General features: G+C 41.1%; 1 protein-coding gene across 4 annotated transcripts in view; it reads right to left on the bottom strand.

The window, feature by feature from the left end:
* Positions 1-2,287: 2,287 nt before the first annotated feature.
* The window catches only part of si:dkey-288a3.2 (protein phosphatase 1 regulatory subunit 37), a 45,833-nt gene continuing 32,584 nt past the window's right edge, over positions 2,288-15,536 (bottom strand). For all 4 annotated transcript variants that reach the window (XM_064322188.1, XM_064322166.1, XM_064322177.1 and 1 more), the window contains one exon: positions 2,288-3,980. In XM_064322188.1, the coding sequence (XP_064178258.1) occupies positions 3,861-3,980 (120 nt within the window). In that variant the 3' untranslated portion in view covers positions 2,288-3,860. The remainder of the gene's footprint in view (positions 3,981-15,536) is intronic.

Below are 15,536 nucleotides of genomic sequence, written 5' to 3' on the forward strand. Positions count from 1 at the left end.
TGTTGAATGACTGGTTGTTATTAAAATCTTTGACATTTTTATTCCATATACTTTTGATGAACTTGATCAAGAAGGTTCTGATACGATATAGCCTAATATTAATCAGACGCGAGAGCTATGCAGCTAACGCTGCATCGTCCCTGTCCCCTTCAAAGGCCCCCTTTACGTAGAAAAGGTAGATCGCTTCATGCCGGCACAAATTTAATATATTTAATTCCGTTGTAGCCTGTTTTTTTAAACACGCGAATATTCGAGTTTTAGTTTTCACCTTACGCAAAACCAACGGTCATTCGCACTTGTCTCCGCGAAACAACAGCATGTAAGATGTATTTTTGTTCCCTCTGCTGTTCGTGCTGATCAGAACTGTTAGATAAATTCATTAATATGATTCCTGAAATATATGGAAATAATTCTGGGAGGCTGGAGGAAGGAAGGCGCCGGTTGGTAGGATCGCTCATGCTGCGGTGCCAACATCGGAAGCGCGCGCGGCAAGTTTCCCCCGCCACAGAAGGAGACAGCCGAGAGGATGCTGTGAGGAGCGGAATGGCACCCACCAAGCCTGCACTTCACAACTGATTGTCTGCGGGATCGTCTTGACAGGGGAAAGAAGGAGAATGAGCCACACGTACAGCAGGGATGCTGGAGACCAGGACGGAAATTCGTAGGGGGGGGAGGAGCTGGGTGATGGACCTCCAAGAAGTGGAATCGAGAGTCGCGTGATGTATTGCTTATGGTAGGGAGGGCAAAACGAAGCTTTAGAATGTCGCCAGCAGTGTATGCGCGTGAGCTTGACAATACATTTCTCACAGAAAAGGTCGTTTGTTACCTTTTTTTAGTTAATTACAGTGGTGATAGAAGTTACTAGAATTAAGTGGTACTGTGCTGTTAGCCTTTATTGATCGCTGTACAAGGTTAATGTGAAGTACCTAGCACAATCTGACAGTACTAACCCATAAAAATATACTTTGAATGGTACTTGGTCAATCGAACGGTAAATGTGAAAAACATTCGATTATAGTCAGCGGCACCGAAATTTTCTGTCACACCCTCGATAAACAGCAAAAGTCCCAGTAGAAGACTGAATTAAATCTTTAGAAGTTATATATTTTCTGAAAGCTTATCGATTCCGCTTGGCCGTAGTGAGTGAAACTAGGCGATCTGAGCATATAGTCGCTATGTAAATTACGTCAGAAGGATTCAGCCTTGTTGTTTGCTACCTAAACTTCACAGCACACTCAAATCCCTTAGCATGCTTGTAGCATGAAGTGTCTACTTTCAAAATCCATTTAAACCATTCACAAATGACTTGGGACTTTGAAGTTATAAGTCGGGATGTATCAAGTGTCCAGTGAAAATACTGACCTGGGTCTCAGTCAGAATTCTGAGAGAACCAACTGCCATAAATGACCGCGTAAAATCAACCAGTAAGAGTTATTATGATGTCACTCGTTCAGAACCCCATAAATGTAAACAGTCGAATGTTCAGTGAAATCTATCGGTTTTCGGTGCCGTCGGAGTCCCGATCTTATCATTGATGGAATTTTGGGAAAGTGCGAGCTAAAAGGCCACAAAACAGCCAATATATCACATTAATATTCCATATATGTACGATCGCTGTTCACAATACGTTAATTTAAGGCTAAACTGGTATTTTAATCACAATACTTATGCTAATTTCCGGAAATAAATTTTTCGATTGTCCTCCCTACTTATGGGGTGAGTTGGTGCATTGCTAGCGAGTAGCCTATGTACTGATTTGATATCGCCAATAATATGTCCTGTTAAATAAACCTATAGCTTCATTATTTTGAAACTCCTGTATTTAGCTAAACTAGACGGGTGCTCCTCGATGCCGTTGCCAGTTAGTTGAGTTCATAAACAGAACCGTTCGCTCCATATGCTCAGGCCTTTTTTCGGGGTCTTAGTGAATGTGCAGTTTTGACAAAAAAATACAGTAGAATACGTGATGATTCCATGCCTTGTGCATCTGTTCCTTGAATCACTCCAATCGTGTTTCATACCTTGGTGGTTTCGCGGCTGGGGCTGGCTGGATGTGTGAGAGGAGTGATGGTGGCAGAGATGGAACCCTTTGTTAAAACATCAGGTGGAGTGTGAGTTAGCACAGCGGCTGGCGCCCCATGCTGCTCCGTCAATCTGCCCCAGCTCCATGCCGAGGGGAAGAGGGGGCAGCCACTGGGGGCCCTTCCTGTGTAAAACCAAAATCACACGGGGGGAAGGGGGGAGGGGGGGTCGAAGAGATCGTCCCTGCTAAATATGGAGCTCTGCCCCGATTTGTCACGCGCTACAGTAATTGGATTAAAAAGCAGCTAAAGCTATAATAAGAAAATTAACCGTTCATGTCTTTTACTTGTGTTTGTGGCTACGGAGCAATAAACAATTGCAGAATTGTTGGCCTATTTAAAAATAATTTTAAAAAACTGATTTCTGCAGAAAAGTTGAAATTGTCATGTAGGCCAACAGTTGGTTACAACTGTCACTGTCACAATGGCCACTGTTAAAAATAAACATATGAAGAGAATAAATAGCCTAGGTAATGGAAGGTGTCTGTAAGTAGTCTAGGTCTAATAATTAAACTATGGGTGTGTCGATGGTCATTGGAAGTAATGAATGCCACACTTGAATTTTTCATTCCTCTTTTACTGAGCCCAACATTTTTTGTGTGTGTGCTGTGAGCCAGTGGCCTGAAGTCACGTATATTCTCACAGATATATGCATTTTTATTTTATTTTTTTGTAAGGAAATAATTATCTTAATAAAATACATTTTGACAAAAAGCAAAGACAAAGACAAACTCCAACGTGCCAGTCTACTGTTAAAACTACGGGGAATGCCAGTCTAAAACACAGGCACTCTAATGTCACAGCATGACTGTATGACCTAATGCCTGTATGGCCATTCACATGAAGAGAGATTCAGAAATGAAGGCCATTTTGAGACCCAGGCTGACTCAGGGAAAAGGCAGTTTAGATTACAACTCTTACACGCAACTTAATAAATGTAATATAACAGAATAACGAATCGCTGCATAATAAGTGAGGGGCCTCTGCGGTGGCCAATTAGTAGCAGAGAAACACTCTAGGAACCTAGGAACCAGGCATGGCTAGGCCGGGAGGAGTGTTAAATTCGCTGTGAACACGTAGGCTTCCATTTCAGCGGTACAAATTGAAACAGCAACATTTACCTCATACTTTACCTACATAAAATATGCTGCTAGTAAAATTTCCACTAAATAAATAAATAAATAAATAAATAAATAAAATCTCTGAAGATAAAATATTAAAGACTCACGGTGTAACTTCGTACCGGCATAGGTTGTCTTAAATGAACATTGTGTTTGTCTCATTGCTCGTGAGTGATTTGCGATTTTGTGAGTTCAGAGGGTTCATTTGCTAGTGCGGGAGTCGCTTATACAGGACGTTTGCACCCATCCGCAAGACTAAAGGACTTCCCTGCGCATAAATGTGAACATTAGGAATGATGGCGGGCGGGCAAACAGGGATTTACAACACAACGTCCATATCAACAAAGATTTGGCCCGCGTCACTTTTCGAGACGGCGCGGATGAAAATCGGGAGCGATTCCTTTCATTTCTAGGTGATTCACGTTTCAAGTGGGCTCGCAAAATTGCTTTATGGAAAGCGGTGAAAGCCTCGCTGGAAACATTAGGCTAAAAACAGCGGGAAGCTGCGTTTCATTAGGGAGAGAGGCTTCAGGTTTATTATGGGGATTTGGAGTTTTATGGTTATCATTATTTGCGATGGAATTATTATTCATACGTGCGGCAGTCAGCTGTTCGGGCCGAGGTGCGGAGACGCTCGGGGTGTGCGGTTGCCGCGTTCTCAGCCGTGCCCGGGGGAAGCGGACCGCGGGTTCTTCTCTCCGGCTGCGGACGCATTGCTCACGCAGCGGTCACAGATCCCTCGCAGTAGATTCTTTTGGGTTTCAATCAGAAATTCCTCCTGCGAAAAAAAAAAAAAAGAGTGAAAAGACACAGGACCACGAGGAGATATTATAAATATTTAATATCGTACAGCGCTCGCCGTCTTATCTTAATCTGGCCCCGGTTGTTTCTCCAACTTCTTTATTATTACGACGAGGCGGTTCGGTACGCGGAGGGAGAACAAAGTAGAGACGCGGCCGCCGTTCCCTCGGAGACGCGCGTCCCTTTCGAAACGCCGGGGCCCGCTCTGGCGGGCGGGCGGGCAGAGAGAGCTGGCTCGCGGACGGCGTAAGCGATGCCGGCTCTCCTCCTCATAAATTATCGCGGGCGGCGAGGGCCAGGTCCACCGGTGTGATTTGCCGGCGGTAGGGAGGGACCCCGCCTGGAAGCGGCGCTCTCCCACGGCGTCGACCTTCCGACCCGAGCGGAGCGAAACCTGCGTGAGGTGCGGAGGCATGGCACGCCAGCCGCACCGCTCTGCCCGCTCCCCCCTGCTCCCCCTGCCCGGGCCCCGTCTGCAGCCGAGCAGTTAATAAAGAGATTGATTATGAAACTGTCAGGAAGTGACAGTTGGACAGGGCCGCTCCCCGTGAGTGACAGAGGGCACGCTCCACTTTCCCAGCCAAGAACTACACCACCAGCGCAGCGCCGACGGCGCCCCGACGCCGTGCCAAGGCTGCTGGAGGGGGCCCTGCCGAGACGCGGCACCGCCTTCTGGACCGGGAGCGCCGCTGCCGCCGCCGACTGCTGCCGCCGGAGCCGGGGTTCGCCGCCGCCGCTGCCTTCTGGACCGCGGCCGCCGGTTCCTTACGCTGTGGGTCAGCTCTCCTACCGCCGCTGCGACCTTCCGCTGGCCGCTCTGTCCGCCTCCCGCCCACACGTGCGCTACATCTGCCCCTTCCCTGTCCATGCAGAGGTAGAACTCTCCTCGCTAGGAAACCCTAAAATTCACACTCGGCCGTTTTATACAGCGGTACCTTGCTTTCAGATTCAGCTACCACGGAGGCTACACGTCAGTACGTTGCATGTGAAAATCCTACTGGACTCTTAACTCAGAATTAAACCAACACATTTGGCTGTAGCTACGGTACATGGTCATGAGGTAGGCCTTTTCAAATAAAACGAATGCTAATGATAAAATAACATGTTGGCAAAGAAGGACCTCTATTAAGACGAATGACATTTTCTGTTATTATATTTAGGCTATAGCCTTTGCACCCACAGTTAGGGTTAGGGTTAGGGTTACGGTTACGCGTGGAGACGAGTAGGCCCGTATAAGACAATGAGAGGACGTCTGTTGAAAAGGCATCACGGGGAAGCATTTGGCATCTCCCCTAATTACTGATTTAACTCTTCATAGGCACGCGCTAACAACTGCTCGCTTCATCCAGGGCCCCGTTGTCAGTCCTCTCCATTGAAGCCTGTCTAAGCCCTACACGCGTCTCCCACCTGATTGTTTTTGAAGTTGCGGTTGTCTGTCTCTTTTCCGGTGCGCCTGTCCGTCCGCCGTTCCCGTTTAATGAAACGTAACCGTTAATAGCATCCAAAAAAAAAAAAAAAAAGCAGATGATAAAAGTGGATCCCTCGTGCTCGCGTTCCAGTGCTATTCACACAACGTTCAAACAACGCTCTTTTCAAAGACAATGCATGCTAAGGAGACAACAGATGAAAACAATGCTCTCTTTCTTCAGTAAAGATCAAAAACAACCACCAAGTAAAATATACAATGAAGGCCGATGATCTGACCAGCATTGCAAATGAGAGCAGGGTGTCATCTTCTAGCAATGTTGATGGACTGAGGAGGAAGCTGAGGCTTCCAAGACCCTGTTATCTCATTCCTTATTTCAGACACCCCAGACGCACAAACCTTATAGCCCGGTATATTTTTCAAGCTTAGGTTTGTCATCATGACATTTATTTTTGCCTAATTTCCGACTTGCCACTTAGATAGGCGTCAAAAGATTAATATGTTAGAGTGAGGGGGGATATCTATGAATAAATGGAGACATTTTTAAATGACACATATCAGGAGAGCATTTCACACCAAAGAGGAAGAGGCATATTCATCGCAAAAAGCGACACAGATGGACAACTGCCTTTATGGCTGTAGCTCATATTGGCATCATGCCATGGGCACAGACTCCCTTTGTTTGCCAGGCTACTAAACTAATAGAGATGAAACCAGGTTCCTGCTGGCTTGGTATTATAAAGTCATTAATGAATACAAATAACACACTTTGCATACAGGCAGGAAAGGGACGGACTCCGAGCATCTGAGTCTGTGGTAGGAGTAACTTTAAATGTTTAGCACAATGTCTACAGGGATCCTGGGGTTTAGAAAGAATGATCAGTTCTTTTTTTTTAATTTTTTTTACCATTTCTATTTTTTGTATTTTTATTTATTTATTTATTTGAGCAGTGCATTCAAAACACTGTAAAAATATAAATTGTTTAATGGAAAAATAACTACTACCTTGTTCCTAAAAATGATAAACAGCTAATTTATCATATAGTCATATATATTTTTTGTCATAATTGCACAAAGCATACATTTATGACAGCACTGCATTACCAGTGGAATAGTTTATTTTTTATTTTTTTATTTTTTCCCTCAGAATAATATTGTGTGCATGTTTTCCTCGCCACAATGGATCCTCAATGTGCTTTTTTGGTATTATCTCTGTATTATTTAAAACGGCCAATGCACAATGCCTGTGAAAATAAGAGTCATTTAAGCCCTTTTCCCTGAACAGTGGTTTTGGCAACTAAACTAGCTCATTTGTTAGCTCTGCATTCCCTCAGACAGCCTTACAAATGGAGGCACTATCCAATTATTACAGGGGATAAAACTATAGCTATAGCAAACGCTACCAGAATGCATTACCACCATGTCTGAGCAGAGCTGTAAAAATGCTATTTTAACACTGAGCATTGTAACACTGAGCACTGTACTGGGATAATAAATAATAAATACTTATATTTAATAATTGGTTCAGTTTGCATCAGAGAAAACTCCTACATTCCCACAAACTCAAAACTGATGTTTAATCATAAGGAATAGTGTTACTCAGACTAAAAAAAAACACACGTTCACGTGCATCTAACTCTGGGTTTTATAAAATACAATTGATTTTTGTGCCTATCGCAATTTTACATTAATTTCTGAATATTTGAGAAATTAAGAAAGTATTGGTTTCAAACATGCAAACGATGCAAAACTCTGCAGTGTGTACAGTTTAACGTATTGTATTGATAGGACATATTTTGTTTTGTGATGTTGGATATATTTTGTTGGTGTGTGCGTGTGTGTGTGTGCGTGTGCGTGTGTGAAAGGAAAACCACTGATGAAAAAAGGCTACTTTGGAAATTCTCTGATAATTGGCTTCTTAAAAGGGGTTCATTTTTAACTATGTCACTGCGCCTGGTGGATGACAATTAATCTGTTTTTCAGTGTTTTCTTGGCATCTGTGCCAATTACTTTATATGCTAATATATGTAAATTACTAAACATTTCATATGCCAGTTACAAGTATAGGCAAGTAGGATTTTTTTTTTATTCTTAAAAATATTTTTATTTCAAATTATTTTCTTTAAGCATATCAGGAAGTGACTGTGTTTAATATTCATGTCTACCTGTACATTGTTTTCTTTGCAATTATATTTTTATTACACTGCAAAAATTCAAGGATCAAATATTCAAATGAGCGACAAATAAGTTTTATTTTAAGCTAAGCTTAAACTGTTGTTTGATGTCCTTAATACCTGCACATAAAATACTATATTTGTAATATGGAATTATTTTTAATGGTTTAACTTGACAAGATGAGAGTCATGCTAAAATGTTTTGAAGACTGGAATTAAAGAAAAGAAAAACAATTCATGCACAGGAATCCTCAGCAATCACTGAATGTTGCACAAATTATTGACTGAAATATTAATGTACCCATGTTCAACTACATTTACATTTCATTTATGAGAAATGGGAAATATAATAATATTTTGACAAAACATTTTGTCTCCATGCAGACAATAGCTTTCAAACTGTCTGAAGGGGTATGTGTTTCCATTTCAACCACTATTTGGCCCTGTTCAGCTTTCAATAGAAATATTTAAGTCATATAACTTGGTGTCATCTTCTTTACTATCTACTAGTTTTGTTTGTGTAATACAGTATTTTTTTTTAATTTACTCTTTTTTTATAAACTGGAAAGGGAAATGGCTTCACTGTTAAGTAAATGTTAATGAATGCACTTACCCATCTGACTATGCTTTTTTTCTTAACATAAATAGCTGTAATTAATGTTACATTCAGATTTTCTCTCCCTCTCTCTTGGGAGACTACATCAAGGCATGGAGATGCTATGAGCACATTTTCCATTGTCCTATGACTGCATGGAAATCATAGCAACTGAATCACATTTTTCTGGCCCACCTCTAGATGTCACTATTGTATTCAGAATGAGTGTGCTGAACCTTCTACACAGGAAGTGGCTCTGCTGAAACGTGAACTATCGAAACATGCAGAGTTTCTTATTATTTCAATATGCAAGATACAGAAGATATAGAAGAAAGATATTTGTTGTATCTAAGAAAATGTTAGATCTTACACTCTTAGGCACAAAAATAATTTTGACAAAGCTGTACAGCAGAGCAAGACTGTTACGACAACATGACTGACTGATACCTTCTTGTCTAAAAACACATACATATCTAATTATTATTTGTTCAAACTGCTTGGGGTCAATTATATTTTTCAAATTATGCTTAAAATCAAATGAATCTTGTCATCAAAATCGGAGTGTGTGTATGTGTGTGTGTAGTGTGACAATTTATTTTAATTTTAATGTTATTTTTTACATTTGTGCCATTAATTATATATATATATATATATATATATATATATATATATATATCCGTTTGTGCTGTTTATAGTATACAGTGATGCTGAGAAATCTGAACCTCTGACAGGCATCAAACTAGCCATATGTCTTGAGACTCCAATGTTACTGCTGCACTAAAGGGCCAAGTGCGATCTAAACTTAGGTAAAATCTAGTTGTGTTGACTGGTGGCCATAATTTAAGTCTCAGACAATTCAAGAATGATCACGAGGAAGCTGTAATAGACATACATATACACCGATCAGCCACAACATTAAAACCTCCCACCTAATATTGTGTAGGTCCCCCTTGTGCTGCCAAAACAGCTCTGACCCGTCGAGGCATAGACTCCACCTCTGAAGGTGTCCTCTGGTATATTTGGATTTCTGTACATATTTGTATCTACTATATATTTGTATCTGATTGTGTTACTTTGTTGTCTTTGATGCTGCAACAGTGCAAATGTCCCCCGGGGATCAATAAAGTACACTACTACTACTCCTACTACTACTTATTACATTATTGGTTTATATTACATAAAAAATTTGAAACGGATTACATTATTGGGAGTTATTACACTATTGGTAGTTTATTACATTATTAGTTGCTACAGGGCTATAAAAAGCTAAGATATTGTTAGAGGGTGAATTATTTCGACATGATTTTAAAAACTCACGACGGGTCAGAGCTGTTTTGGCAGCATGAGGGGGACCTACACAATATTAGGCAGGTGGTTTTAATGTTGTGGCTGATCAGTGTATATGGAGCTGAAGTACACCATTTCAGTGATGATGACATTAAAATTGCATATTAATAATCTTTAGGCTCTTTCATCAGCATGGAGTCAATCAAAGAGTTAACATATCAAAATCTGCTTGGAGGGCTTAAAATAAAGCACACTGTAATGAAAAAAATGCTTCAAAATTCATCCAGTTTTATTGACATACGCATGACAAAGTGTACATACATGCACGCACACACACACACACACACACAATAGTTTCCTTCATTAGTTTGCCACCGTACAACACAGCCAATGTACTGTGGATGCATAAATGTGCATACTGTGGAGTGCTATCCTATCCTAATATAGGAAATATAGCTCTTTAAGCTTTCAGTGTGATTAGCTACAGCGTGTATCTTTGAGGCATTTATTATCAATTTAGTTTTATCATCACTTTAATGTCTGTGTGAAATCTCACACTTGTACCTGTAATTAAGGTAGGCTCTTGTGCTTAAGAGAGTCCTGATTTGCAGTGATTATCTGACAAGAGTGCAGTAAGCCAACCATTGTGACCTCTAGGGCATGGTAAAGTGCCATTGGCTACCGCTACAGCTAATTTAATTGATCTTCACAGCTTTTCACTTAAATATCACCACTCTTAAAATGATCTTGGGATTTTCTTTGTCCTTCCACATGCCATAGAGAATCTCAATCTCTCTGTCTCTCTTTTTCTCTTTCTCTCTCTCTCACTCAAACACACACACACACACATAGTCATACAAATCCGTATCCTTTAGCACTACTGTTATTCTTTTAAAGAAGCCATTTAAAGAAATTTAGTTAATGCAAAATTAGCATCTGGAATATATATTACTCGGTGTGTCTCATGAAAGGGGGGCATTAAAAAAAAAAAGCGTTCACACACCAAGAACAAATATTCCTTTGTCTTGCTTCATGGTTGAGGTTTCAGCGTAAATGTGAGCCCAAAATAAGGCAGCATGTTTTGGATTTCTAAACACTGTTTTCCTTTTAAGTGGTACGACTGTGGCAACTCATCGCGGCGCATTGAAATTCAGCACAATAGACAATGTGAGAGAGACAGAGAGAGACCCAGAGTGGATAAGGTCAGGTTCAGATGTGTATCTGCTCCAGCCGCCTTCGCTGTTTTTAATGAATCATTCCCATGCACAGTATGAAGATTACTCGCAGATGACGGCAGAGAGCCATCTGTAAGAGAGCGCGGTGACTACAGTAATCCTCTCGCCGCGGGTTGTCGTGGAGACTAATGGCGAGGCTGGGTCACTGCAGGTGTGCGGGCTGACACAGTGGGAGTCACCTGAGTGGAGAGCCACAGACCTTCCCGAGGGGTGCACAGATCTGTGACTAAGACAGCGAGCTCACGATCCATAGTGCCGGAATTAAAGTGGCAATCTCTCTCCATCTGAATGTCAATATCATTTAGCGCAGGCGGTCCCTAAAGCAGGGCCGGCTTTAGCGTCGCGCGCGGATGTAGTGTTTTGCATTATTTTGACCCCTCCGCCCACCCTTCTGCCCTGCGATAGATTGGCGGCCTGTCCAGGTTGTATCCCTGCCTCGCGCCCAACGCATGCTGGGATAGGCTCCAGCACCCCCCGCGACCCTGCCCTGGATAAGCGGATATAGCTAGATAATGGATGGGTGGATGGATGCCTACCCTTCATAATAATAGAAAAAAAAATACATAAGCACAGGTTTTTCTGTCTCGCCACAGTTTCTTAACTTTGGATGTTTGTACATATTCCAGAGTGCAAGTACAAAATTATATGACCAAGAGGGATGACCACTGAATTAAAGTGATTATCCACAGTAACCTACGCAGCTTACATTCTTGGCACATACAATCAATTTATACGGCTGGAGAAAACTAAATCTAAAGCAATTTGGATTAAGCATGTTGCTCAAGTGTACAATTGCCGTGCCCTCCCTTAGACTCAAACCTACGCACTTGCAGTTGCAAGCCCAGTTTCCAAACCACTGTGTGAAGAACCACCGTTGCCATATCTACATCAGTGATGTCAGACAATTCCTCATTCAGAGAGAATGATGTTGAGGCAAGACGCTGAACTGTGCCTCAGTTACGCTGTTCACTCCTTCCTACGCATCTTCCCTTGGTAATTAAGCGAGCACTGAGTGACATCGTCAAATTGTCACTTGAGTGGGTTCATTCACCAATGAGGAATGGCTTTGTGATGCATTCCTCAATGCAGCATGGACAAACCTCGTACTGATGGCTAACATCACTGCACTGCTTTAGCACACAGTCACAGAGGTTAAAAAACAGTACACAACAGTTCACAACGCACATAACATACTGCTAGATGTGGAGAGAAGTCATTTTTAATACTTTCATGCATTTATATATTCTTCTTTCTAATCCTTGTCTGGGACCCTCCTGGTATGTGCCTAGTGCCTATTTATACTTCAAGGAACACTGCAATGAGATGTGGTTGAGTGAAGAAGAAATGTCACTTGGCAACTGAGACAATCCCATCTATCTTTAAAAAGTCTAGCTGAACTGGACACACATTCTGACATATGCAGAGATGCACAAAATACCACAACACACACTTGATCATTCACTGGAAACATTAGGAAAAGAGATAATGAAACTCAAAACTCATGAAGAGTCACAGAACAAATTAGAATTATTTATTTATTTATTTATTATGTGATTAATTAATTGCAATATAGTAGGCATTTTTAGTAAATTTTGGCAGTTCTAAAATTTTCACAAGAACATAAGCTTAAATGGATTTATTTATGTGGCATATTTCTCATTGTTAAATATCAAAGCATTTGCAATAGACCAGTACATCTGTCAATACTATTGCCAAATGGCTGTCTGAAGTATTGTTATTAGTCAGTGCAAGACCGATCCTGTCAATTTTCCTTGTGTCCATAAATCATTTCCTTTCTTTTATTCTTGACCTAGTCTGGGTGGAGGGGGCTGGGTGTACTGGTGGTGCCTTGTGGACAAATCTGAAGATTAGATGCCCTTTCAAACTGCCTTTACAAGACAAAGCAGCCTTTCAATCAAATACTGGTAGTATTTGGTAGACTTACTGGTAGCATATTTCCATATTTCCATTCATGTTCTTATTCTTACTCTTATTTTTTTATTCTGCTATCATGATTAAATCCTAAAGCTGCCATGTTTCCAGTGTTCTGAAGTTTACTGACATGTCACCTTTACAACATACACTTGCCCTAAATATCTTCGGTATGATGACGTACAGGAGATACAAGACAAAGAAGCGAAACTATACGTGTCATGTCACGGTGGTGTTCTTTTGACAATATTTTCAACAATATTGAAAATACAGAATTATTCCATTGAAACATGTTAGCTGTCCAGATGTTTCCATAACAGAGGTTTCCATAGCACGCCTCATACAATCTTTCCAAACCTTTCAGTATTTCATCTTGTGTTCATTGGTTGATTCCAATATGCAGTCCCCACACAGAGAGAAGCTTTTTTTCATTCCAGTATGTACATCAATTAGAACGTTTTACTACAATATTACAATTGTTATACGACAATAGCAACTTGATATTTAATGCAATGTATTTAAATAGTTACCTTATTAGCTGGGACCCCTGCTAATACTGAACTGCTTTCCTGGCATGGAGCTGTACATTTTGCTCTCAGGTGACTGCTCTGAAACATTTTCAGCATTATTTTGTCACCAGCCAGCTTGGTAGTTGATCTGCCACATACGATCTGGCAATTTTTTCATCCCCTTTGCCACAGAGCCTTGGATACATAGATGGAATCGCAGTCGTCAGCCTGTACGCAGTATAAATCGCATTGGGCTTTTACTCTTCAGTTAAGCATAAGATACGTAAGCAGCGAGTTGGTCTGTTCTCCAATAAATATATATATATATATATATATATCGAACACTTCTACGAATATAACGCAGCTGTGGTATGAGGTGAGGCAAACTGAGTTCAGTGGTGTGGGAGTTAAGGCTGAAGTTGACAGTACAATTCGGGAGCACACCCTGACTAGCAAATGACTAATGATGGCACGGTTATTAACTAAATGGGGTGCTTTTACGGCACATTATAGGAATTGCTTAGAAAAAAAAAAAGCTTTTATATTCATCCCTTTTGAAAAGTTTCAGAGAAAAGCTCTTTTCTTCCAAGGTGGGAAACATTTTTTATTTTTTTCAAACCTCAATTGCAGGCTTTAATGTACCGTTGATTTATCTGGTGCTTTAGGGACAAAAGTAGTTATTGTTGCTAGGTTTTATCTTCACAATTATTACTGTGTAAACTACATTTTGCTGATAGTGTTTACATTTGTTCCTCTATGTACTTATGTACTCTGTTCAGGACAAAAATGTTTAATTATGTTACCTGTCAAACCTTGTGCTAAGCAAATGACGAAACTGTGCCATATTTAATGAGGTGTAGCTTACGCTGCTAGTGCACCTATTGCAATCACCTTAATGCTCCATTAAATAACAGAAATGTGCGTAATGAGTAGAAATGTATTGCCCTTGTTCAGTGTAGGCATTTAACGGTCAGGCTGTTAACAGAAACACTGACCACCAAGATCTCTTTCAATCTCTAAAGACTGGTAAATTTATGATGATGGGCTCATCAATACAATTAATGAAAGTCAAATATTCCGCTAAAACTGTGAAATGTATCCAGTTTTGAATTGACATTAAATTCAGACAATCTTTCATATTGGTAAGATTGTGTTTCCAAATATTTCAACGGATACATTGGACTTAACAGGTTAAAACTGGCCGTTCAAACAAGGCCATGTCACATTCGGAAACCGGAATGGACTCCATGCATGTCCTACAGTTAACAAGCAGAGCCCAGGGGGAATAGAATCCCCAAAGGTACAGCATATAGCTGGGTAATTCTGTAGACTTCTTGGTGTGGCAGCTAATACTGCTGCCTCAGGAAGGTTTATCATGAAGTCCAACCACAATACACTGTCCCAACAGATTAAATCTTTCCCCCAATTTTTATATGATCTAAGTTCAATTTGACAAAGTGCAACAAAGTACAAAATGTCCTAAGTTTGCTTTTAAAAAATTGAACTGTTCTCAACATACTGATATGCAAAGTACCAAAAATGTGTGCTGACTATATCTGTTTGTATACTAACTTTTGACTAGGTCCAGGTAAACAAACTTCAGTGTAAGCCTGTTCAGAACCTGCTGGTGGTCAGTCAGTTGTCCATCTGTTCAGAATCTGCTGGTGGCCAGACAGTTGCACATATTCCAGCATGCATTGGGTGAGAGGCAGGAACACGCCCTGGTCGCCAATCCACCGCAGGGCCCAGAAACCATTCACGCATACCTACGGGCAATTTAGACTATTGATTAGTTTAGCCAGCATGTCTTTGGACTGTGGGAGCAAACCGGAGTACTCAGAGGAAACCCACGCGGACATGGGGAGAACATGCAAACTGCACACAGAAAGGCCCAGGCTGGGATTTGGACAGGGGACATTCTTGCTGTGAGGCCAGAGAGCGACCCACTGCACCACCGTGCCACCCCTTCAGTCAGTAGTGAATGATCTCATTAGGACTCTAGACTAAATAAAGTACCACGCTATATAATAACGAAATTCACGTGAGAATTGTTAATTTAGACGTAGCAGGATATAACAAAGCATTTCACACAATGAACACCTCTGATATAGTCAGGTACCAAGAATACCATGCAGCATATTTTGGGATCATTTGCACGCTAGTCCTCCCAAACTGATGTGTGATGGTGCAAGAACAGAATGGACGATTAAGATGAGACATTCCAAACCATGTAGCAAGTACACGTGATCAACAGTGGTTTAAAATACCACAGTGATACTAAGCATTAATCTGGTTAATATTACACAGTGTGCCAATTAGTTGAAAAAACTTCCTCCTTTGAGTCACCTGTTCTTTCAACACTACTGTATCTCTTC

The sequence above is a fragment of the Anguilla rostrata genome, chromosome 1 (assembly GCF_018555375.3).
Source record: "Anguilla rostrata isolate EN2019 chromosome 1, ASM1855537v3, whole genome shotgun sequence".
Taxonomy (NCBI): Eukaryota; Metazoa; Chordata; class Actinopteri; order Anguilliformes; family Anguillidae; genus Anguilla; species Anguilla rostrata.